The sequence below is a fragment of the Ischnura elegans genome, chromosome 7, assembly GCF_921293095.1.
Source record: "Ischnura elegans chromosome 7, ioIscEleg1.1, whole genome shotgun sequence".
In the NCBI taxonomy this organism is placed as follows: Eukaryota; Metazoa; Arthropoda; class Insecta; order Odonata; family Coenagrionidae; genus Ischnura; species Ischnura elegans.
This window is the reverse complement of record NC_060252.1, coordinates 77,543,754-77,570,550: the sequence shown is the minus strand read 5'-3', so window position 1 is coordinate 77,570,550 and position 26,797 is coordinate 77,543,754. Positions and strand designations below refer to the sequence as shown.

The 26,797-nt window shown below is 38.2% G+C and overlaps 1 protein-coding gene across 1 annotated transcript in view; it reads right to left on the bottom strand.

Moving 5' to 3' along the window:
* The window catches only part of LOC124162150 (protein O-mannosyl-transferase TMTC1-like), a 956,057-nt gene that overhangs the window by 317,671 nt on the left and 611,589 nt on the right, over nucleotides 1-26,797 (bottom strand). Inside the window, exon 8 of the mRNA XM_046538572.1 lies at nucleotides 20,343-20,464. Within this exon, the coding sequence (XP_046394528.1) occupies nucleotides 20,343-20,464 (122 nt within the window). The remainder of the gene's footprint in view (nucleotides 1-20,342; nucleotides 20,465-26,797) is intronic.

The window sequence follows — 26,797 nt, the reverse complement described above, 5'->3', positions numbered from 1 at the left end:
TTTTTCTATCGGTTATTCGAAGTTGAAGCCCACTCATAAAGTTTACTGTTGATGATTGAAAAATGAAACATGATTTAAAGAACCTGAACGTATGTTTCAAAATAATTTTTCTGATTTATGAATCGGGTTATTCAGTTTTAAGTGCATGAATAGAGTGCCACAGTGAAGAAATTTAAACTCAACATTTAAGTCTGATCTGAAAAATTGCGGTCGAGGATTAAGAGTAATCAAAATATTTTTGGGCTGCACAAAATTCTGGAGGAGTGAAAACCACAAGGCGCGCGCGGAGTGAATGACCGTTGTGGATACTATGACTGGTGAACCGATGCAAAGCGATGTTGAAAAAGGTAAGAGGGGGACTTCCAAAAGACGTTGCCCTCGCCAAAGAATCTGGATCGAATACACAAAACCCATTGAATGAAAAAATAAGAAAGATTTAAATCGAAAAAAGGTTTTCCGTTTCCACTTTGCCCGATAAGTTTCAAAGTGGCGAAGTCGAGCAAAGCGCTTGTTCCCCACGCCCTTTCACGAATGACGTGGAAGAAAAAGGAATGAGATATTGTCCCAAAAATTGACTCAAAGCTGTGTTGAAAATTTGAAATAGACCTTAAGTTGTTATGAAAAGACGCACAAATGGTGGCCACACAATATATTATTCCGACTTTTATATTTTTAGATGTTATCTATCTATGAGTGATATGAGAGATACCCCTTATGAGTCAAATCATGTCAAAAATATCTTTTAAATCATCAAATGAACCGTTAAATTCAACCAAATGTTAAAAAAACGCCCAAACTAACCTTCAGGTATTGCTTACTCAGATGAGGAGCTAATGCCATCTTTATCATATTAATTTAGGGAAGAAAGATCCCAGGTGACCTACTGCGTGATGGCAATGCAAAAGGGTACTTTTTTTGAGCTGATTATAGGATTTTTCCATGTAAAATCGCTACTTTTATTGATGCTCAATTTTAACACTTATTTCGTCCAGAAAAAATATAAAAAGGTCTGAGAGATGTTGCACTTGACGAGATATATGGATCGAATTCACGAAACCAATATAAAATTAAGTAATCGTATGGGAAAACTTCATTTCTATTCAGCCCAACATGTTTCAAAGTCGAGTTTAGCGCTTGTTTTTTAAAATTATAGACGATTCTGTGGCGAGATGTAAGAAAACCTTAATATTATCTACACTACATGAAGCACTGAAATCTTTTTCAATATAATTACTTTGGGAAGAAATTTGACTACAAATTGAATTCATGAATGGAAAACTGAATTCATAGTTTATCCATTGTGACAACTAGTGTGATGGGAATGCAGAGGAATACAGTAGTTTTGAAATTATCTAATTTTTTTCAACGCGAAATTATTATTACTATTGATGTTCAAATTACAAACCTTACTTAGTGTACAGAATATTTCAGTAACTCCGGAAGACGTCGGTCTCACCGAGAAAAATTGGATCAAATACACGAAAGCCCTTAAAAAATTAAAGACATTAAATAAAGACGAAATTCAAATAAGAAGAACAGATAACGTCTCCACTCGGCAAGCTTCAAATAGGTGAGCTCGAGTAAAGCGCCTGCTTCCTACACCCTTTCACGAATTCTGTGACGAAGTGCAGGCAAAAGGAATGAGATATCGAGATAGGAAGGAATTATGTGAGAGAGGGGAGTGTAAAACCGTGCGAAAAGACGAGGGAACACGATAACAGGAGAGAAATGGGTCAATAGGGTGCTGGTGGCACTGAACCCAGCGGAAAAGCCGGCACTGAAAGAAAACAGCAGGCATAAAAAGTCGTCACCAAAGTATGTTTGGTAGCACATAAATATTTCGTCGGATGGGAATTTTTTATTAACAAAATGATGGATTTAAACATTTTAACGATTTTTTCGTATGCTTAATCATTGCAAAATTTAACAATTTACCGGTTAAGATATCAACATAACCTTAACGGCAAGCCTAAAAAGCAATAATTTTGCATTTAAGACTATTATGACAATGTGAAAAATTCCAACCAACTGCATTCAGCATAGGCATGCAATTATTAAAATGAATTTAATTAGCAAGTCTGTCTAGCCCTCCGTAAGGTTCAGTACAATAGCGAACAACTGCAAATTTAAATTATTCTCAAAGGTTATCTTATTTCAGCGATTTCCTCGTTAAAAAATAAATTCACTCATATAGTAATAAATTTGGAATGCAAAAAAAACAGCTCTTAGATAAATATTTTCTCTGAGATTGAAATATCAATCTCAGAGAAGATGTCATTAATCAATCACTTAACAATTCATAAAGCCTTGCCGTTTGATTGCTTCTTTAAAAATTAGTTTTACAGGAGGCAATTAGTACATTTCAGTGAGTAGCCGTGAGAATGGGTCGCGAGTCGGTACCCGAAACGTCGGCGCTCTCATATAATCTTACCCGCGCGGTATCCCGAGAAGAGTTTTTACATGTTGTTCGCCGGGAAAGTGTTAAGTCTTACATAAATTTCAGGCTATTCTATTGCTTAAATTACTGTTTTATCTGAAGGCAGTCATATTCTTGAAGACTTGAGTCAAATTTCTCCTTAATATGAGCTAATTTTTGATCTCAAATCGTATATGCTTCGACATGTAATATGACAACCAAGTTCCATCAGACCTCTTCACAAGATGTATCAAGATTTCTACAAACCTCAAGAGATGGATTAATTAATATCTATTGTCTATGATGAACTTGAAAGGAAGACTTTTAGCTTGGACATGGAATTAGCAAGTAGGCAATTACGAAAACAAATCCATTTGACTGTCTTTGAGACTGTGCGGCTAATGAGCCTCTTCCTACATATAGAAGAAAATTGAGATCATAATATAGTATCTGTACTTTTTGCTGTAACTTTCGAACGCTTTTCCCCCATGTTCTATTAACTCAAGCCGTGATTCAAGTGATATGACACAGTGGGATGAAAGATAACATGGATAAAATGTGGAAAAATAAGTAGAATCCGGAGAAGACATTAATGGAACAACTTTATTTCAATACCATACATCTCAATAGTGGGCGGCAGTTAGCTATTACTGGTGCAGTTATATGATGAATGGCGTCGAGGATGTTCGTCCCAAGGGCCATTGAGAAGAGCCACATTTTTCATTACGATAATAATTTAATATATCATTAAATTCTCAATTTAAATTTACGCTAAAATGGTACTTTATTTTTTCGTTAATTTTTTAAATTAAATTTCCATTAAGATCACAGTTTAGTTTTTCGTTAAGTTCTTAACTTAATTTTTCGTCAACATTTTATTTTATTTTTAAAATTTGTATTCTATTCCCAGTCCACCGAATACAGCTCATATCGGGGTATTCAACAAAACCGATCTATATATGTGCCGATCTTCATGCGTTCCCCGAAACATTTGTATAAACTCTCACAGCAGTGTTTCCCTACTCTACGCCTTCGGCTTTATGTTGTCCTCCACACTAGCAGGGAGATGGGCAAGCTCAACCGAACGGGAAGATGATGGTGAAAGAAGAAGGGAGGGTCGTAAAGAACTGACGAGGAATGGGAGGAGGTTCTTGGAGTAGGAGATAGAAGGAATACGCCCGATGGGGATTGAAGGCGGGAGCGTCTGTTCGTAGACGGGAACTAAGCCTCAATACAGCGAGCGAGAACTTCGGCAGAGGGGTTCGTTGGGGAATTTTGCCTTCGAACACAGCCGTAGCTGCGGCAAAATACGTAGGAGCACTTGCAGGCTCACGCAGCAAGCAATATCAGTACACCACACGATAACATGATTTCATCATCGGCGCCAATAGTTGCTCATGTGATAGATTAAGAAGGCACACGGCTCCCTCACAAACGGCTTTATTTGGCAGCACATTATTTGCATAAAACTTATGCTATAATCTCGAAATTTTTATTTTTAGCTGAGTAGACCCAGTTTCCCAAAAAATAGAAAAAAACTACAAGCAAGAAAATAGTGAGTTAAGGAAAACAAGTATCTTATTTGAGATTCAGGTAATTATTCATAATGATGTACTTTATTTATCCTGAAAATTTCAAGATAATAATCACAACTATATTAAAATAAAATGCAATTGACGTTTTTCAGCAATTATATTATTGCACACGATGCGTTCCAGTGGTTAACAGCAGGACAATCAGTTGTTTAAAGAAAAAAAAACCCTCTACTAAGATAAGGAATAATACCCAGTTTTGTAAACAAATTTTGTTATTGCGTCGAATGAGTTTATAAAGTGTATGATTTTAATAGTTCATTACTTTAGAAATGAAGGCTTCAGGGGAAAATTGCAAGTACAACTGTCTTTTGCATTAAATTTCTGCCATTGCAAGTATTTAGTGCAAGGAAAAGAATTCATACTTTACATGACGTCATAGTTTAACCTGCACTGAGACAACCACTCATTTTCAATGACAAAAAAATCTCGACAAAGTTTCTAAAATAGACGTAATTGACGTTCATCAAACTTTTCTTTAAAAAAGTATAACATGGACCTTGTTCAACAAGCAGAAGTAGAAGTCGGAGATTGTTTGTTAAAAAATAATGAATAAATAAAACAACCAAACCTGCTGCTTTTTATTTTTTCTATGATTTCGACTTGGAAAAAGAAAACTGAGAACCGGTTTTTTTATTGATCAACTATAATTGTTCACCACTCGCTTAATTTAGTGAATGAAAAAAGCCACTACTAAAGACGTTTCCGAATATGTAAGTCCTATTTAAAAATGCTAATTTGTACTTCGTTCTACAGTATTGCTGGTGTTGAACTAATACAAAATTTGAGGAATACGGAGTATTGGCATGATCAGCATTTCTTGTATTATTGGAATTGTGTTTTGACTTTTACACTTATGAAACACCATATTTTAACTGTAGATACTTTTATTGACAAATAAAAGGTCCACATTTTCAAACAATCCTATTTTTCCGTTTCAATAACACTCTTCATTTTAACTGCACTGATTTTGATGCAGGAGAAACAATAATAATATCTGTACTCTTGGTTATTTTGTCCATTTTGATGACATCACCGCCAAACAGATTCTCCAAATTACAAGCTATTTGATCACAAAGCAAGAAACCTTCACAGGAAATCTAGCATAAAAATGAATGACTGAGTGTTTGCAAGTGTTTAATATGTATGTTCCACGCATTCTAAGTCTAGTGCATAGTTTTCAGTTATTTACTTCACTTATTTTAGAGTATTGTATATTGTGCTTTTGGAAAAGTATCGCAACAAAAAAGAAAATTGATTTAAAAAATAGTATTTATTACGCATACATTACGATTTGATGAAAATAGTTGCAGAACTTCTCAGAAAAATCGTATGCATAAATCATTTTATGGAGTTCATTTCATAAAAGGTTACTTGGATACCATTAAATGGCTTGATAGAATTTTCTATCTTCAAATAGCTCTCTCTATTTGGATGGAATGGAATGGAACTGGCACCCGAGATTTGATAAAAAAAAATTAAAATGGCGTGTGATTTTACCCTGACTTATATTAGTTACAAAAGGCATTCATCTCCCTGGAAAAAGCCATGAGCGCTGCAATTCCTCTATGGACATTAATCTATTCTCTCCCTCGCTCTCCAAATTACTCGCTAAACGACGTCCCAAGCGATCGAGATTCTCCGAATCGTTTTAATTTTTACAAATGGACGTTTTTGAACGGAGATGGGGGTTGGGTAGGAAGCTATCATTTAGGAGGATAATAAAAAAAGGGCCGGCATTAGGAAAGGGAATGAAAAGGATATCCCATCACGTTTGCCTCCAATCACATGACAAGAGGACAAGTTAAGGAGGAGGTCGAGGGGAGGTTGAACTAAAGGGGAAGGGGGGAGTGCGAGAGGGCTTGGGGGAATTTTTAAAGGTTTAGAGTCAATTCCTGGGACTGACTGTTGGATGAGAGGAGAGAATGAAAAGATGAAATACCATGGAGATAGAGAGAGAAGGGCATCTTTGATGTAGGGATGCGTCCGTCAAAAACCCCGTTCATTCCACCATGATCTTCCTTCACTAATGAGAGACGAATAAATTGCGTAAATTTATACGTATTTCCCCCCTAGTAACAATTTTAACTTTAATATCACTTCCACTACTTTCGATGCATAGTCTACATTTTAGACACACATTCAATAACGAGTAAATAATAATAAATTGATGAAAATTACTTTTATATTTGAAAGAGTAAGAATAAGTTTACACCTTGAAAATATTACTAATATTGGCAGTAAATTCTCGTTATTTCATCCGGATAACTTCATCAGCCTCCATCGCTGCCGACGCTTCGATGAAACCCTTATCTATTATCATTATCAGGATGTTTGATCGGCTCTGATGAAGATGGAAAAGGATTTCATTGAAACGTCGGCAGCGATGGAGATAAAGGAGATTACTCGGATGAAATCCCAAGATGAATTTACTGCCCTCATTTGCCGGTAAAAAAAGGTCCTAAGTGTTACTAATATTGTCCCTACCTCAAAAAGACAGATTTAAGGCTAAATTTTGTGTTCTTTGCATTTATTTCAAAAATAGGACGCACTCTTCTACTTACTTGTTCAAAAATGCAAAATGAATAAATTAAAAAGTAAAGCCGCACGTTTCGTCAAAAACTGCCACGGGCGTACAAACAGCGTTACCCTGATGTTAAGCGAATTAGGCTGGGAGACGCTAGAGACTCGGAGGCTGCGCGCTTGGCTTGAACAGTTGAGAAAGGATGACTTTAAGATCGACACGGAGAACATAATATTATAGCCCCACTATATTTCCAGGTCCGACAAACGTGATAAATTAAGAGAGATGTTTTGCCGAACGAATATACATGTGGGAATTGGTTTTTTCCCCGAACCATAAAGGAGTTTAATAAATGCCGATCGTAATTTATTTAGAGCACTTCCTTTTTTCGTATAAACGGCTGGTGTCCTAAGACTCCCTGCCACACGCCTTTCAGGCGTATTGCGGTGTATTGTGTAGATGTAGTTGTAAATAAAGAACGCGTTCTGCTAATGTGTGGCATAATGATTTTCCGTTGAGTTGGGACTTTCTACACTTATTATGCCATATCATGACTAATTTCATCTCTATTAATCAACCCAATTAAGCTCCGTGAAGTCCTCACAATTAAAATCATGGGCAAACATATTATTCCAAGACCTGAATGTACAGGGAAAACCTACCCCAGAGGGATTCGAACGCACGACCCCTGGGTTGTCAGGCGAGGATTTCACCCCGTCACCACCGAGGTGAATATCATAGCATCGTTAGATAAGCGCTCTACATTAAATTTGAATACAAAAAAATGTGTTTTTAAATCTTCGATATTAAAAAAAACCAATTCCACTGAATCTGAGGATAAAACTGTGTAATGCGTTGTGCATAACCTATGAAAGTGTAGAAAGGTACAAAATATTTTGGGATGCATGTTTTAATATCTGTTGGCAATGTGTTTTTCTCAGCGTAATGTCTTGGCTGTGACCGTATAGGTACTAGCAAAATATTTACGATGTAACGTTTTATAGCAATACGGTATATTCCGCAAATAATTGATATATAGTATAGATATATAGCAATATATTTTCACACTATATAGCAATATTTTTACCGAGCAAGAAATTTTGATTCTCTGCTGAGATACACACGTTGGGAGAAGGATTGGAAGGGAAGAAGTAGATGGACATCGAGGTGTGAGAGGCTAAACTTACGAGGCATTTGAATCGATTGCATTGCACCAGCGACGGCTACTCGCATTAATAAGGGCTTGAAAAAGGTAGAATTGTGTGCATGGGGAGTAGGGGAGGTAAGATCGTACAAACGAGGGCTGGTGGGCGTGATAGAATACCAAACACCTGAATTCAACTTCAACTCCAAGGAAACTGCGTAGAGAAGTCCCAATTCCATCCCGTACAAGGGCTCTCAAACCCCAAGGCGGATTTCTGTTGCCACTTCGGTCGCATTTTAATCAGTTTTCTTAAATGTACGCTGCGCTGTGATGAGTGCAATGCGATTCACTCTTTTCCAGTATTCTGCAGTATAATGTTTGAAATAACGAGGAATAGCATTGAAGAGTAATAAATTTAGTAGATCACATCATAATGTGTATAAATTCCAGTAATTCCCCTAATCTCACCCTATTACCGCGTGAAACTCGGATCAATTTGTTCATTAGCGGCGCGAGTGGCGACTTCTGCAAACACATTTAAATGCGCGGTAAGCGACACCACATTATGAGGTCGACTTGAGGATCCTCTATTGTAACATTCGTGTTCAATTCATTCAATGCTATGCAGCTTACCTTTGCGCCAGCATTCTCTCCTACCTACATATTGTAGTTTATTTGGAGATTCATGTTAGTAGATATTTAAATAAATTGCTTACGATCATTTATTCTGCTAACGTTCTTTTTATTTTAAGCATCAGGGCATCATATTTTTCATATTCTATCCTACAGTCAATCAAGTCACTACGTAAACTTCTTTCAATGCCATAAATGTGGATTGGAGGACTTGGAAAACAATTTACAATTATAGTGATGAAAGAAGCTAATTCAGCTACAAGATTAATAGGAATGGAGTACAAGACGTGTAAAAACCCCAATTAATATATATTTGATTAATCCAACATTGAGATACATTTTTGATTATATTGGACGGATTGAAGATGTATACAAGAGGAGTGAATTGATAAACCTTTTGTAAAATATCGTCCTATTATTCTTTAACTACCAAAACGGGCTGCTTTTAACTTCTCGTTAAGTTAATTTTCATTTTAAATATGAATAATGCTTTATAACATAATTCGCCATGCAAAAATGCGCATGTACTGAGTCCAAGGCAAGGAGTTGACCACATCTTACTCTCTGGAAAAAATAGCCAAAAAATGCGTGTTGAAAGAGCAGTATAGTTCAAACGAATCAGACAACATCAAAGCAACAAACTACATGACTATTATTTCTACATTGGGCTATATCCTTAAAAAAATTTTCTCCGCGCCGAAGTATGTCTTCTGCAGTATTTTTTCTCAAAAATAGTTTCCTTTTAGGGCGTAAAATCACTTAGGTCAAATTTGGGACTTCGGTATTCCCGTATCTTACGTTTTGATAATTTCATTTTGAGAGTAGGAAACCAGGTCTTTTCCCCCTGCTTTTCTAAGAAGCATATTGTTTATACCACTAAATGAAAACAACTTAAACCTCTGCAAATACAGAAACCAATAGATCAACCGGGAACTGATTGGTTTTGTTGCGTGATGGAGAAGAACTCCTCCGTTGTCTAGCATTCCTAATAGAGAGAGTAGCAAACAAATCCAGATTATCACTTCTGGAGTCTCCTTCTGTTTCCCCATGACTCTATCCCGGAAAAGACCCGAGAATGGACTTGGCTACTCTCTACTGCTTTTATTCAAGCAGGTAACTAAGAAGGAGAAGCCGTATCTCCGGGCAGAACAGAGCAACTTCGCGAGGCAACTTTACGTAAGTGGGGAGATTGAGTCGGTGAGGAAGCTGCATTCACACTACTTGGGAGAACGAAACCCTGGACTAAGCCGATCCGTCTCCATCCCTCTTACCCCTCCCCCCGGAGCCGTAGACATCTCGGTCGTTGACGGCGGCGCGTTGAAGTTGTGGCGGGGGCAGTCCCATTGAAGCAGTTTCGGCTCGTCCGACGTAGTTCCGCGATAGCGGAGGCGAGAGAAAAAGAAACGAGACGAAGTCTTGCTTAGGTTTTGCGGGAGAGGTGAGGAGAAGGAATATCCACGATGTGGGTCAGCCTACTTCAAACTTGTACGGACTTCACTTGAAACAAACGGGAGTGGTGATTTGAATACGTTTGTTATTATATTTGCAAACTCGTTCTTGGGGTAAAGGTGTCTATTTTTTTAATAAAAGTACATGTAAGAGCAAATTTTCAAAAATGTATTCATCCATTTCCAAGCTTAAATAAAATGTACTGTTAAATTAAGACCGTCGCGGGTCAAGACTACAAGAACATTATTTTACGTTTAATAATCGGCGATGAAGAAAACTCGTTCCATAAGCAGTTATTTCACTTGTCCTAAATATTATTAAATGGTAGTCACGAGTGTTTGCAATCTTCAGCAAAGTTTTAGGTATTGAAATAAAAAATTGTTGAAAGGATATGAACGCATCATTCATTGGCTCAATAAGACTTATTATTCTTTAGCGACCAAAATTCGTAGGTGCTCTTTAGCCATCCAAAGGCACAGTCTCTACTTTATGCTGGGTTTTCTTTCAAGCTATACCAAATTATCTGCAGGAACAGATGTATTAGGGACGTTTTGAAGAATTATCATGTGAATTGGTATTCTCGTGAAGTTACGTCGCATTTTGCAAGGGTATAGAAATTGCTGATATATTTATTTTAGACCCGAAAACAGAAAAGCGAAAGTTGTGACCAACTTTTCATGAGTTGGTGATAGACATTAGGTTCATTAAAGAACTGGTTTATTTTCTGGTTGAAAAATAAGGATTCCTGAAGGGATAGAATAGCGTACAAGAGTTTAAAGAACAAGAGCCGCGTAAGATATACGGAAAAATCCAAGGAATTTGTGAGAAGCGGTTAACCGCTCGCCATGAGCTCATGACGTCATCAAATTATTCGAAAAATGACTGAATATGGTAATTTTACGCTTTGATTACCTCGAGATACAAGAAACGGGCCAAAAAACATGCTATTATTATTATTATTTTCAAACTCTATTAGCACAATGGTAAATGACTAAAACTTGATGAATGAATCCATTGGGAAAATTAAGTGCTTACTTCTAACAGAGAACTTATAATTTTGTGCCAGGGGAAGCATCATTGTACTTCGGGTGGACCATATGGACGACAGTCAATATCCTTAGGTTTTTCCCACGTTCACTAACATCTTTTTACACTTAGTCAATAGCAACTTTGTTAAATTATAATGCTAATTGTTGATTGAAAATGGAACTTCTACTTATTTTTATGTAATTTCTCTGCATTTAATTTCATGAGCAACTAGACAATGTATTTAACTGCATATATATACTGTTTGACGAGGGGTTAGATGGAAGATTGGACTTTCTAGTCCCAATCTCGCCCAATAAAGACGTATTATAATTATTATTATTATGGCCCTATGTCGGTATGGTTTTCTTGGAAGATTAGAAGCGAGGCGAGAAACTTGGTCACTGCGGAGGGCAGGAAGTAGAAGGGTAAGTTTTGCAGGGGAAGTGGGTGAAGAAGGGAGAGGGTACGATGTGGGTCAGCCGAGAAGTAGAAAATGGTCCAGCCGCAGCCTCCGAGAGCATTATAAAATGTGCAAACGAGTCAACGCCCTCCTCTTCACAAAAACCCTTCTTCAGCTGGACTTAAAATATCACATCACCCAACGGCGACTCGAGATTATGGCATTTTATTAAGTGGCTGTGCTCTGACCACCGAGAAAGAGGGATTAAAGATGCTGTGGCTTCAAGAAATGAGCAGCACTAAAAAAGGGACTTAGTAATTTCTCGACTGCCAGCTGGTTTCCCTTGGAACTTAAAGCAAAAGCATTGAGTCAGGGGGTATTGGCCTCCGAGGGTCAAGAATATTAAGTTTTGATAGAAAATCATTACCCTGCGACTTCTGAAAGAGAAATTAGCCTATATGACACACTAAACACCAGAAAGAGAACATTAGGCATACTCTATAAGCGAAGAAGACGAAAGTTCTTATTATCCGGACATGGTCAAGCTGGACGTTGTATTATAAACTATGTTAGATAAAGAATAGTATATAATGATAATGATATTTTCTTGCAAAACTCGGCTTATATAGTCCTTTCTTACACTAGATTGCCCAAAAAATGATCCTAAAAAGTCACCGCAAAAATCGAGATAACCCGCGAAGCGAAAAGTAATAAATGACGTCTATTTCAGTGAGAGAAAAGGCTCAATAAAAGGAATTCTTACGAATACGATAACCTTTAAAAGATTTCCACCTAAATCACAGATTATTAAAAAAAGGGTGTTTGTTATTTTCTCTCTTGTTTGTCTTGATTGACAATAGTTTTCGAATGCGCACAAGTTTTCCCCTTGGTTTGAAGAGATATGGTCTCCAAACACAGCTTAAGTAAGGTCCAAGTCAAGGACCTACTTTTGCCAAGCTTATATTTGCGTCTCCAGGAAGACAGGTTTCCAAGAATTTCACAGTGAGCTCTACCAGCCTCCATTGATTTTCTTGGTTTCTTCTGAACTTTAATTCCCTCCCCAAAGACTCCTTGGAAGTAACTTGTTTTTCCTGTGTGCCGCCTTTAGAAGTTATCCCTTTATATAGCGATATGGATAACGTACACGTGTGCGGCACATGCAGTTGTTATGGGCACAAGCAATGAAAAGGAAATACAAATGACAAGCTCCAAGCTTCCCCACCAAATGTCTACTTTTTAAATTCAAGATCTGATACTAAAAAACATGAAGACCATTTACCATGACGATGATTAGCCAGGTGTGTCAAAAAATTCCGCCTTTTAGAAGCTATGCCAATAGTAATGGTATAAAGTAATCTAGACCCGATAATTGTAAGTTCAGCAGCATTTAAATAAGAACTTTTTTTAGTGAAATACGACTAAATATTTTCATTGCATCCATTAGTCTCCAAAAATTCCAATGTCTTGGAGTTAACCTAAGCCCATTTGGAGAGAATGAGACTTCTTTGGAGATATAATATGGCTACTGGGACCACATACCACATTGAAATAGAAACAATTGCCATCACAGATCATGATGAACTGCGAAACCTGATTTCCATATAGCCGTACATAGGTATACGTTTACAAAAAAAGAAAATTTACACAATAGCAGCACTTACTTCACCGGCCTGAGCTTCTTAAGTCCGAAAGCCCGACTGTCCAGGTAGTCATTGCCTAAGGACGACAGCTGAATCAGCTGCTAATACGTTGACACGAAAGCAAGTGTAACCCGTTTGGAAGCCTGAGAGAGTTTAATCCAAAAAATTCACAACATCTAGGAATCATACTAGGGCTTTAGTTAAATAAGAATTCTTTCAGAGAAAAAGCGTGCGGTTTTCCGAAAGTGTGAACCCGGTGAGAGATTTGAACCCGTTCCAGTGGGTGGAATGCTAACATTTTAACCACTCCAATGACCCTTTCCCTCACGCTGGGCTTTCTGCATTCCTCCTACCGTTTATCTAATATAGTGACTGCAACCCTATCGCGTACTTGGTAATAGATGCTTGATTATCCGCGAGCCTCAATGAATTCAAGGCGACTGACAGCTCAGGTCGTGAGTGCCATAAGGGAAGGCTGGAGGGAAACCCGGCGTCAGCATTAGCCTACTCTTAACGACAGGCGCTTAAAGGACAACGGCTTAACGTCCCATCCGACGGACGGAGCACTACACTTTAAGTGCCATCCACAAAGCACTCCGATGGAGATTGGGGAGTCCCAAAAAGATCTCTCCCTCCGCCGGGGATTGAACACGAACCATCTGGATGGGAAGTCAACACTAAAGCCACCAAAACAACCCGACCACATCTTAACATTATTTACCGGGAAAAAACTTAAATCATATAAATCCTAAAACCCATCTCTGGTCACAAATAAAGTTTGCTCTTTCAATTCTCTGATTGCTGATTGAAGATAAAGATCCTTTGTAAATGTGCACAGAATTGGTACAATGCGTTCCCTAATTACAATTCGATGAATGGCTATAGAATGGAATTAAAGCATACGTATTTCTCTGAAATAACTGTTAAAATCACCCAAAAGAATAGTTCCCTTAACTTAATCGACACATAAATGTCAGATAACACTTCAGTCAAATGGCTTCAAACGAAAAACATACGATAAGTCTCACGCGTGGGTGAAAACACTAGCCATCTCGGAGTGGGTGTTGAGAGCGCGGCCGAAGGCGAGAAAACGCGTGATTCAGCCGCGGTTCATTCAGCAGAGGACTTTTGAAGGGCGGCAAAAGGGGATCTCGATCGTCAGCCTTCAATTATTCACGACCACTGGGGCTGAAAAATTTTAAATAAAAAAAAGTCCCCCGCCCCCATCAAATGGTAGGGTGCGCTGCTGAGATAGCCTCGGATAATTTAGCGTGAAACGGGAACCAAGAATAAAAATACACCAAGGCGTCCGGCCCTTTTGGCAATCAATCGCGAAATTCCAATCAGACGAGAACACACGCCTTTTTGGCGACTGGAATGCTCTCATGCCGTGCGGCCACTTTGCCCTCCGACTGAATTGGCTCTGAAGAGCGGAATAGCGATAACACTGGATTTCCAAGTAATTTTTTTCACGCTCGGAAATGGCCGAAAACACTTGCACCACTGAACAATAGCTTATCCCTTGATTGGGGAGAGAGAAAAAAAGTGAGTTTGAGAGAGTCAAATGAATAGGTATTGACAGTGAAATCGGTTCGTACTGCGTAGGTACGGTCCACATTACTCCAATGCAATACCTACCTAGAACGAACGTTAACTCCGCAAATATAATGGTCCTACGGAGAAAAATTGGCTTTTTCCGAAATTAGCAATCATGAAAAGTGCTTTTCAGTTTAGTTAGTGCGTCACTCGAATTTAACTCAATCCGTCCTCGAAATCGCCCAGCCATAAATGCAGACATAAATACGACAGAACAGAAGGGAAATGGAAGCATAATGCCTCACTGAAAAAGGGGCTGAGGAAAGGGGAAATACGGTAGGGCATTCAAAGCGACGGACTATTAGTTATAGGTGCCCATATGAAGAACACAAATGTAGCAGCTAATGGTCACTAAGGCAGTCGTTTTGAGCGATAACCTTCAAGTAAATAAGCTTCCATTATGTTTTTATCTTTCCATTGCGCCATTTAACAATTGTTGCATGAATATTTAACGAAATGTGATAGGGAATTTATTCCTTTGAATTTTAATACAATATTATCACTAATTATTACACACTCGTACGTTTGTTTTTCAGTATAAATTTTGTTTTTAAAAAAAATTTTAAGTAAGGAAAAAGGGTAAAGATTCAATTTTTCTAAAAATTTGTTCTAAATTGATGGTGACATGCAACTTGTGAAATTAGCGACTAAATTAAAGACTGAGAGAAGAGTATATTGAAGTCAATCGAAAAGGTATTCAAGTATTAACGTAAAATGAAATGCATACAGTGTTTTGTTTTATTTCTATCAGAATTTGTTGCAAGAGGCCCCCTCTTTACACAGATCCGTTTATGACATTTGCAATTTGCATTTTTATGAAAGGAACTGGCAACGCTCAGAAATGACTAAAGCCGACGAAGCAGATCGCAGATTCTTAACCCATTTACGGCCAACGTTGCGAAAACGCAACATTATTGAGAAATGCAAAAAAATTATTTCAATTGAATTATATTCATATAGAATTCGCTTTTTTCGTTAAAAGTAAGTTTAAACTGATTTTTAGTGAGACTATAATGACAGTTCATAAGTATTTTGATATTTAAAAAAATCTCAAAATGTGTCAATTTTCAAGTCACCTGTTACACAAGATAAATAATTTTTCCTAAAAGTAACTATTCTCTTTATGAAGTTTTTTACTCGTTCATATGAACGACGAAAATTCAATCAATAGAATTTACAGCTTATATTTCGTTAGGAAGTCAACATTAAGCGAAAATCGGATCGGGAAAACAATGTTGCGTTTTCGCAACGTTGGCCGAATCCGGTATCTATAGGTGGTTATGCAACCCGCATTACCATATATTGCCGTCTCATAGGAATATGCCGTTTTTACTTTCAGATATAATCCTACGCCTTTTTATGCCACGTATTTGATAGATATCGTCATATTTGATGTTTAAAATTCCTAGATATTATGTTTCCGATAAAATTATGCATTATTTAACCTAAATCCAATATAAAATAGATATGCATTACGGTTTGAAAGAAATAAGTCAAAGCGAATATGTTTACAGAAGCTAACGTATTTTCCAGTTTTTAATTGACATTTTTATCTCTATAGATTGAGCTATAACAAATAATGACTGTTTACGAAATACATGAAAGCATTTCGGGTGCAATGGGACACAAAACTTAGTACATTCATTCCGAATTAGTCCTTCCTCACTTCACGAAACAGCGATATCAACGACTTCCACAACAAGATATTGGTCGAAAGAAGACCATTGGGCGAGGATTTGGTTCGGATATCATTGAACCAAAACATATTTAGATTAATAAAAAATAATCTACATTTTCAGACAATTCCTGTCTGGACAAATATGACAGATTTGTAGATTATGACCTCAAATTGACGACTTGAATAAAAAATTATTACAACGCGGAATATTTGCGCATAAATTTTGAAATAATGAGCAAATGATACCTTACTTTGGTCACTAGAGTGCATAAATGTTGTTAGATTTCGCTTTTAACTTTGGTGCTTATGTCATTCAGACGGCTTTAGGGTTCAACCAGGCGATAGGAAATTACTTCAATCGAAAGTTAGGGTTGGAGGCTAGTGTTATTCTAGTATTTCTCAAGGTTACCCCTGGACCCTCGAATCATCGTATGTTTATCGATAACTTCTTTTCATCTTGCCGACTATTTATTGTTTTGAAAGAAAAAGGATTTTTTGTCACTGGAGCCATCCGTGAAAATATAACGGAGGAGTGCCTGATAGAATATAGTAAAACCATCGGCGTAAAAACGAAAGGAACATGAAAATACACATTTGATAAAGCTGAAGGTTTTAATATTGTTAGATGGAATGATAACTCGGCGACACATGTTTTGCGCCTCCACACAGGGAAATGTTTCAGCAGAAAAAAGAAAATACTATGCCACAGCCTCGAGTTATTGGGGAGTATAGTAAATACATGTGAGGTGTGGACCTACTTGATGATGCAAATGCAAATTACCACACTATAATTCTGGAGAAATAAGGTCCTAGTTTATCAACTTACTGTACCGCGTTTTACTAAATCCTGAAAATTGTACAGGTTATGCAACGGAAGTAAATGTTACTGGTAGACTTCCAATCGTATCTAGCAGGGACGCATCTAAAAAGAAAAGTGAATGAGTCAGTAGATGACGTACCCCTATGCGATTCACGTCCATAAATATAGAAAAAGGTAGGCCATGTAATTCATCGCGGATTCGTGAAGCACGAAACGACGAATTTGGTCTGAGGGTTCAAAAAAGTGAAACCAGAAGTAGTTGCCGAAACGACAGTGTAAAAGCCAAACCGTATATAAGTGTACAACATTTGGGTTCCATTGCACCCGAAATGCTTTCATGTATTTCGCAAACAATCATTATTTGTTACAGCTCAATCTGTAGAGATAAAAATGACAATTAAAAACTGGAAAATACGTTAGCTTCTGTAAACATATTCGCTTTGACTCATTTCTTTCAAACCGTAATGCATATCTATTTTATATTGGATTTAGGTTAAATAATGCATAATCTTATCGGAAACATAATATCTAGGAATTTTAAACATCAAATATGACGATATCTATCAAATACGTGGCATAAAAAGGCGTAGGATTATATCTGAAAGTAAAAACGGCATATTCCTATGAGACGGCAATATATGGTAATGCGGGTTGCATAACCACCTATAGATACCGGATTCGGCCAACGTTGCGAAAACGCAACATTTATTTTTTACCATAAGCAAATTTTTTTGAAGGCCCATATTTTCAATTTATCTTATTTAGCATATTATTAGGTAAAATGAAGGGAAAAAATTATATATTTTCACGTATTTCTTTACTCGGCCGGTAATGGGTTAACAACCCAATTTTGTAGCCGTAATGATTCATTCATTCCACCCCATTTTTTCTTGAAATAAGTTTGTAGGTATATGCATGCATTCTATACCCATTGACACACATCTTGCGGTCTGGCGGATTTCACTCATAATTTTCCTTTGAGTTTTATGAGCCAAAGAGAGGCAAAAATTGACGCATCCATAATTACCCACATATCGTTCAAACTGATTATGACAGAAGTAAAAATTTGCTTTTTTGAAAAACGTTTTTGTTGATAGAAGATAAATTCTCGCACTGATGATTCATCAACATAATATCCTACGAGCCACCTCTAGGGTGCTTTTACACTAGAAGAAATCGTTCAGCGCACCGATTCAGAATGCATGAAAATATCGGGCTCGCGTAGAGAGTCCCACTTTGGAAAAAAAATTCTTCACCTCCATGAAAATATTTTTAAATCCATAAGTATGCTTTTAACAAATATGTGACTATCTAGAAAAGTGCTCTTCAGGAAAAACGTTTTCATATCGAGAGGAGTGATATGGAACCATGGGTTGTTGAGCAGGACGAAAAAACAACGGACCACGAGTGAAATGGGAATGAAAACACAGCACCGAGAGTCACGTGAGTATTTTTCAAGTGTCAAAACTGAAAGTTTTTACTTCTGGTCCCCCCCCCCTCCTCTCACTCTTTCATACCCTCCCGTGCATTTAGCACTGCACTGCAAAACAAGAAGAAGCGGGAGGAGAAATAATATTTACTGCACTGAGAAACATCGCCGCAAAAATACTTTATACTGCCGCGGCTTCAAGTGTGGAGGCGTTGCTTCATGGAAGGAGGCCAGGGTGGTGGGGGGCTGAAGGTGGAGGGGATGGTAAAGGGGAGTGGGGTGAGACGCCAAGTCGGCATCCCACACCTAAAAAGGCTTCAAGCCAGCGTCGCCGCTGCTCAGATTTTTGTGTCAAAAAGCCCCTTCCTCTCTCTTTCTTTCTTCCTATCTCTCGGGCGACGTTTTGCGAAGCGCGATCCTTGTGTAGCGCCTCCATTTCTCCTCGCCATCTCCGCAAGCCCTATTTCGGGGGGAAAAACACGTCCAAATTCCAGGGATTGCGAAATGGTACCGGGTAAAAATTAAGCAAAAAGGAAATCCTCGCGCAAATTCATGGGGAAAACCACGATGTTACAGCCGTGACTAATGGATAAAAATAATGAGTAGAAAAACGAGTAGGTGGTATAACTAGGAAAAATCTTTTCGGAGCGAGGGTATGAGTTACATGTTAAAAATTAGGTTTTTCGATCAGTAACATAATCTAGCATTGCCATTTGCTGTGACCAAGGCTTTTTAATCCTCTTATTTTTTGACGCCGGCGCGTCTATATGGAAAATCTCTTCGGTTTTATTGATCATGATGGCGTCTCGGATGAGTCAGGGTTTGACATTTCTAACCGCAGCGAAAACTAAAGATTTATCAGCGTCAATTGCGATTCCTTTGCCTTCATTATCACCTAAAGACAGCCACCTTGCGCGCCCACTACCAATGAATTGTTTAAGACCATGGTGTGTATATTAGGAATTCATATTTACAATTTAAACAAATAATTTCTAACTGATTATTTTACGGCTGACTTTTACGTGTCCGTATATTCATCTGTAGATACTTGTGCCATTACACTTTTTACTTAAAAAAAACTTGCATTTATAAGCATTCTTGTTTAAATACGAAGTTTCAGTACGTGAATTCATGCCATTTATGAAGCTTTGCGGTAGGAGTTGCTAGCATTTTTTATGTTAGTTGCACTTAAGCTAAGCTCTAGGCTCTGGAAGGTAAGGTGTATCGTAAGCCATGTTTATGGCCTCTCGTATATGCTTTAAAACCTGGCAGGAAGCATGAAACCTTTCCAACCATCCTAAAAGTAATTAACTTGGAAACTTTGCCATCGCTGTATTACCAAATTCATTACGACAAAGAGACATAAAGTGCAGCGGTGAATGAATACAATGTAACCACCATAATACATTTATTTACAACTTAGCATTACCATATTTGTTCCAAATCATGTTTTTATTTAACGTCAACCTTTGATAGGATAAGATTAAATAAGTTTGTAGGTATATGTATGCATTCTATACCCATTGACACACATCTTGCGGTCTGGCGGATTTCACTCATAATTTTCCTTTGAGTTTTATGGGCCAAAGAGTGGCAAAAACTGCATAAGCCTTTTTTAAGTGCGTAAACAGATTCAAAAAATTGAACTTTACGGCCTCAAACATGCAATAGGAAGTGAAAAATACAAATGACCGTATAATACTAAATATATTATTATACTAATATTACACGACTATTTGATATTTTTATTCTTTAATGCGTAAAAAGATTGAATTAAATTGCTAGTGACTGCTGATGAAATATTCTAGGAAAATTACCAAACCTTAACAATGGAAGACATTAAATTCTAAAAGGTTGCCAGAGGATAAGGTTATTTTCTCTGTATATGTGACTTTCACTGGAAACATGGGAAGTGTTGTCTTTGTTCTTTTTACTTATCAAATAATATGGGCGGAAGGGTGTAATAAGTAAAGAGAAAATAATATGTCTTACCTGGGTATGAATAGGACTCTTTCGGCGACCACGAATCCAACGGTAACAAGCAGATTGGCCGCTGGGAGGAAAGGAAGCACCAGGAACAAAATGCCCAGAAGCAGCGGTGGGTGACGCTGTTGCTGTAAAGAAAAAGAAAAACAACGAAATCGTACAAATATAATGTATAAATTAAATAAACTATGATATATTATTTGTGTTCTTATGGATTTTTTTTGGGAACAATAAATATTTTATCTCTATCAATATAAAAATTAATGATATAACAATTAATCAAAACTTTCTCTATCGCATTACAGCAACAATGGTTTGCATTGGACCAATTATTTTAGTTTCTGAAGATGAATGAGCTGTAGCATAAACGGAAAAAAGTAAAACAAAGCCTTTGCCTTTGGACATAAATGAAATATTAGGGGATTTGACTCGTGCTAAACCATCACTTGAACCAAGAGTAAGATTTTAAAAAATGTCATTGAACTTAATAAGTTGATAATACCATAAACATGAGAGGGAAATAACCACTTAAGAATTGAGCAGGGTAACGATGAATTAAACTGATGTCTTCCACTCTTACACAATGTGTCCATTAGTACCTCATCTATAATTGAAAAATACTTCGGCAATCTTTCCTATACATTCAGAGTGAAAAGACTCAAACTATTATTTTTTCAATTGAACCTGAATTTGGGTATTTACTGATAAATATTTTACAAATGCATATAAAGGCACACAAAATTGTTAAGATACTTATTTTATGTGTAATTTTAAAGATTTTCTTGGTCACTGAAACTTTGAGAAACAAAGGTGATGATTCCCCACTATATTTCCTGGCCTGGTAGAAGCGATAAATTAAGGTAGATGTTTTGCCGAACGGGTAGACATGGGAATTCGTTTTTCCCCTTTCGTTAGAGCACTGTATTTTTATGTGCAAACGGCTGGTGTACTAACACCCCCTGCCACACGCCTTTTAGGCAGCTTGCGGGATGTTACGTAGATGTAGATGAAACTAGTGCTGATTATTTTTATATCTTGAATTAAAATCAAGATTCCCTAAACCTGCAACCCTGGGAAATAAAGTCTTTCTCCCCTACTGTATTTCGGACCTTTCAATGAACATGACCTTATCCTGCCAAATCCATACTGCACTGCAGTGAGGTATTACTTTAGAGTAGGCGATGGAGCATCTGGATAAATGACTAGATATTCTGAGAGCAGCAACGGACAACTGAATGCGTAAGGTAGCTTCAAAGCCCGTGACTGCAACTTCAACGCAAGGCTAGTTTGAACCCAATCTCACCGCTACAAAACCCTACACACGGACATAAGTGAAACAAAAGACATGCCACAATAAGTTAACAGCCAAAGTTACGGAAGAAAACGCCTTAAAAAGCGGAGGAAACATTTTCAGTTTTTTTTAAGATTTTAAAGTTTTAATCAACCTTAATTGGACCATAGGCATTAATAACGAGGGAGTAAGGACTTAAACAGGCAATAATATTAATTTTGCAACTAATAATTTAGGTTTCTTCACCCTACCTGTTTACAACAATATATCGTTTACACCTATCCAATTTCAGATACTAATTTCAGGCAATAATAATCAGGAAAAAACAATTTGGATTGACTAATTTCTAAATTTTGCTATCAAAAATCTGGATATTTTTTTAGCTGGCAAGCATAGGAAAATATCGATGGCTATGTTCTAACAACACGTATCTCAAAAATAGTAACTTTTCAGAAGAGCTAAAAAACGATTAATTTCTTTTAATTGGGCACTGAAATTAAAAACCATAAGTTCATAAAACTGAAAAAGAAGCATTCATTTACAAGCAATGAGTTGGTTTTTGCTGGTGTTTTATTTTTTAAGGTTATTGCACTTTGTTTAAGATATCTATCTCAAACCGGCCGAACTTGAGATACGTTTTGTTAGAACTTAACTATCAATATATCGTTTACCCCAATCAATTTCTAACCCTTCAAAGCATAAGTTCCCTACGCGCCAAATCCACGCTGTGAACTTTGCAGAAGGCAATGGAACTTCCGGAGTTAGGATTAGCTATTCCGAAAGCAACAACGTGCAACGGAATGCTTATGCTTGCTCAAGAGCGTGCCCACATATCCACATCCACACAATCCATTCGCAGAGGGCTGGATACTTTCACAGCTTAGGGCTTCGAAACATCCACGATAGCTAGTTCAACACCCAACCCCTCCCCCACAAAACACATGACGCGACCGAGGGGTTAAAAAAAGCCACGAATGTCTCTATGCCAACAGTCATTGTCACGTCAATATAGCCCGTAAAAATCGAGGGAAAATTTTCAGTGTTTTTCAAAGATTTAAAAGTTTATTTCGGCGGACCACAGGCAATGATGACTAGGTATTTATGATTAAAAAAGGTTGCAGTCTTCATTTTGCAGGCCAAAATCTGGATTTATTTCGCATCCATGCTTTGAAAAATATGACGTTTACCCATATCAAAATTCAGGTCCCTGAATGCGTAAGTTCCCTAGGTCCACGCTGTGGATTTAGCGCAAGGCGATGGATCTTCTGGATAAAGGACTAGATATACCAAAAGGAACAATGGGCAGAGGATTGCATACTTTCACAACTTCGGAGCCAGGCCTAGAAAATTCCGCGATCGGCTAGCTTACCATCCAACCACTCCCCCACAAAACCCAGAACACGACCGAGGGGTTAAACAAAAGCCACGCGTGTCTCTATGCCAACAGCCATTGTCATGCCAATAAAGCCCTTTGAAGACGGAGGGAATATTTTCAGTGCTATTCAAAGATTTGCAAGTTTATTTCCACCTTAAGCGGACCACAGGCAATAATAGCCTGGTAGTAATGATTTAAATAGTGTATATTCTTCATTTTGCGAGCCGAAATCTGAATTTATTTAGCCCCCCTGCTTAGAAGGATCTGTCGTTTACCCATAAAGATGTTCGGACCCTTCTATGCATATGCAAAGTTGGAAAATCCACGTTGTGAACCTCGCAGGAGGTAGTGCAAGTTCCGGATAAAGGGCTAGATATTCCGAAAGCAATAATGGGCAAAGGAATGCTTATGCTTGCTCGAGAGCGTACCCACAGATCCACATTCACACAATCCATTCGCAGAGGGTTGGATACCAGGGATGTGATCCGATACGAAAAAGCACTTTAAAGCACGAAATTTCAATAGTTTCGGACCGCTTCCACTTTAAGGCACTAAACCGAAAAGGCACGAAACCGAAAAGGCACTAAACCGAAATTGCACGAAATGCGATGGCACGAAACCTCCTCAAGCCCGAAATGGCACTTTACGGAAAAAAGTGCCGATCCGAAAAGGCACCATAGTTTCGTGCCATATAGTGCAATATAGTTTCGGATCTTTCATCTCACTCACTCAAAGGCGGAGAGGGGCTGGAGAGGAAGAACATTTATCTATAAAAATTCTAGGAAAGACGGAATGGAGGGAAAGAGAAGGAAAGGTCATTGGCCACTCAAATGAGGTAGCAAGCTGGGGAATTCCCCGCGGGAGAAAAAGGAAAGGGGCGGGAGAACGTCCGTTTTCGGGACTCTATTGAGGGATTATACGGCATATGCTGGGGTTGTCCACTCATAAAGAAAGGTTCAAGGAGTTGTTTTAGAAAGTTTGGCATTTTTTTGCATTTTGCATTATTTGAGAAGGTTTGGGCATCGGGTGAAGACATAGTTAAAGAGGTAATTGAAGTGGTCAGGGTTCTGTGGCGTCTGGGGATAATGAGACGGAATATACAAGGGGTTATTAGGAGAGACGAGAAGCGCAAGGAAAGGATAAAATAAGGTGGAAGGGAGTTGGGGTTTCCAACGCGAGAAGTGAGCGGCTAAGGATTGGAGAAGGCGAAAAATAAACCAAGTATGAGAATTGAAATTGGGCAATTTTACGGAAGGTAACGGTCTGGGGAAGTAGTATCTTTATTTGAGAATGGAATGCTGAGAAGACGTGGATGGTTTTCAAAAAGTTGACCATTTAATAAATTAATTTCATGAGACTGTACAATGCAACATTCCTCTAAAACGTCCAATCTTTTTTTCCTTTCCCTCTAGATGAATTACCTCTAATGCAAACTCTGAATAGAATTTCAGCATTCATTTGACTTTGCACTGCACTCCTTTGCAAATTTATATTTATGCTACGAGTTTATCAGGTGTTTTGCAGGGAGAAATGAATCATTTTGTGATTGCCAGCAACTGTTATACTCTAATTATTTTATTCAGGTGGCGACCTTTCTTCTTACCTGTCGGAAGTAGATCATAAATTTGAGCATTTCGAACACCCCATCGGAGAAGGTGGGAATATGTCTGTATTTTTGTACAGTAAATTTCCGAGAGTTGTTCACGGAGTTGAAATGCATTAAATGGTAAATAAATACTGTGGAAAATGCAAACAGTTTTATTGTTGTAGACCAGTTGCCAACAAATTGATAACGAAAAATGACTCTTCTCTTTCACCCTTCCTTGAAGAAACTATCCCGTTCTTGATGTCATCTCTCATAATAGTTACATCAAAAAATTACTATGCAAAAAGTTATTCTTTTGCTTTCCCGGTTAAATATTATGAGGTGATGAAACTGGGAGGCTGTTGTGTCGTACGAAAGCGGATCGTGATCACGTTCGAACTATCAAAAAGTGTGATGTCATTATTGTTGACACCTTTTATGAAAGTTCTTCTAACCGTTTGACAGAGCACTAATAATTAATAGTTTACATAATGAAAAATTAATCCTGATATTACAGTGCCTTAGTGACATAGTGAGCGCTCATAGAAAATTAGCGCGGAAATCGGATAAATTAACGGTAAAAAATTAACGTTGATGGATTCTATCTGCGTAAAAAGCATTTTTATTTTCTTTAAATAAAAAAATTAATGGACTGAATCGTCTCACACGGTAGTAGACATCCATGGTTGAAAAATAGCATGTATATTATAAAATAAGATTAAATAATATTAATATTTATTTTAATAATGTTTTCGGAACAAATTAAAATTTGGGATTATTTGTTAAATCTTTCGCGCCGGAGCCCCATGGAGGTTCCGGCATTATGAGTTCCTTGAAAATCTTTTGTACTCCTCTGTAATGAGCACTCTCGCGTCGAAGGAAAGCAAAGGTTCGCAACTGCCCTAAGACAGGGACGCAACTCAGCGGGACGCCACTCCGATCCTTTTCCTCTACCCAGTCCGACCCTCGAAGGATTAAAAGACTGCTTCACAGTGCTAGTCCACGGTCAATTCACTGAAATAGTCGTGTTTTATAGAATCATGTATTTGCTGTTCCCATCGATTATTTAATGTAAGATGAATTCCCTGGGTTTTTCTGAGCGTGAAGAAATTTTAAGCGAAGTTCTAACGATCATGTTGACGGATTTAGAATATTTCTATTCCATATCGGATGATTTGAAACTGAAATGAACTCCGTTGAAATTAACGCTAGAACTCCGATTGAAATTTTCATGTGATGAGCGAAAAATGAAGACTTCATTTCTAACTTCAGAAATATAAGGTAAGCTACGAATATATTTTTGGAACAAACAACGCTAATAGCAGTGGATGACCGCGCAGAGGGGATAGAAAAGGGTCGTTCAGTTCGAGGAAAGGCCTGGGCTAGAAGAACATCCACTAAGCTGGTCTTTTGTGTCCGCATCGGTCCCTTTCTTAAACCCCGCGCGGCACATACGCGCGGTCTGGCACTTTAACCGCTTTTTCGGATAATTTCGTGCCACCCGGCACGAAACTATACGAGGCGGAAAATAAAGTGTATGGTATCCTAAAATTTTAAAAGTGAAAAGTTTCGTGCCAGCCTGGTCCGAAATGAATCGGATCGTTTAGTGCCCGGTCCGAAAAGGCACGAAACGATTTCGTGCCTTTTCGGACCGGGCACTAAACGTAAAGTTTCGTACCGGATCACATCCCTGTTGGATACTTTCAGAACTTCGGCTTCGAAACATCCACGACAGGCTAGCTTACCACCAAACCACTCCCCCCACAAAACCCAGCACATGACCAAGAGGTTAAACAAAAGCCACGCGTGTCTCTATGTCAACAGCCATTGTCACGCCAATAATGCCCCCTTAACAATAGAGGGATGACTAGGGGGGCCGCACGACCAGCTCGCGTCCTACAAGGGCCCATCCGCAGACATTGGCCGCAGTCCTCTCTTCTCCGGCTGGGGGGCAAGCGGGGTGGGTCAGAGAGGCGCGCTTGACCAGCTAAGCGTGACCCTCAGCCGAAGCACGCACCGCAGCACATTCTCTCGGCTCAATCGACAGCGCCGGGACGCGTCAACCTTACTAGTAGTCGGCAGCCGCAGCCGGGGGTGCCTCTGTGCGGCACAATGATCGCACTGCTCCCTCTGTCCGCGCATTAGGACCTCCGAAGCGCCAGAACAATCAAAGGCATTTGAGCGAGACTGGCCATTTACCACACCCAATC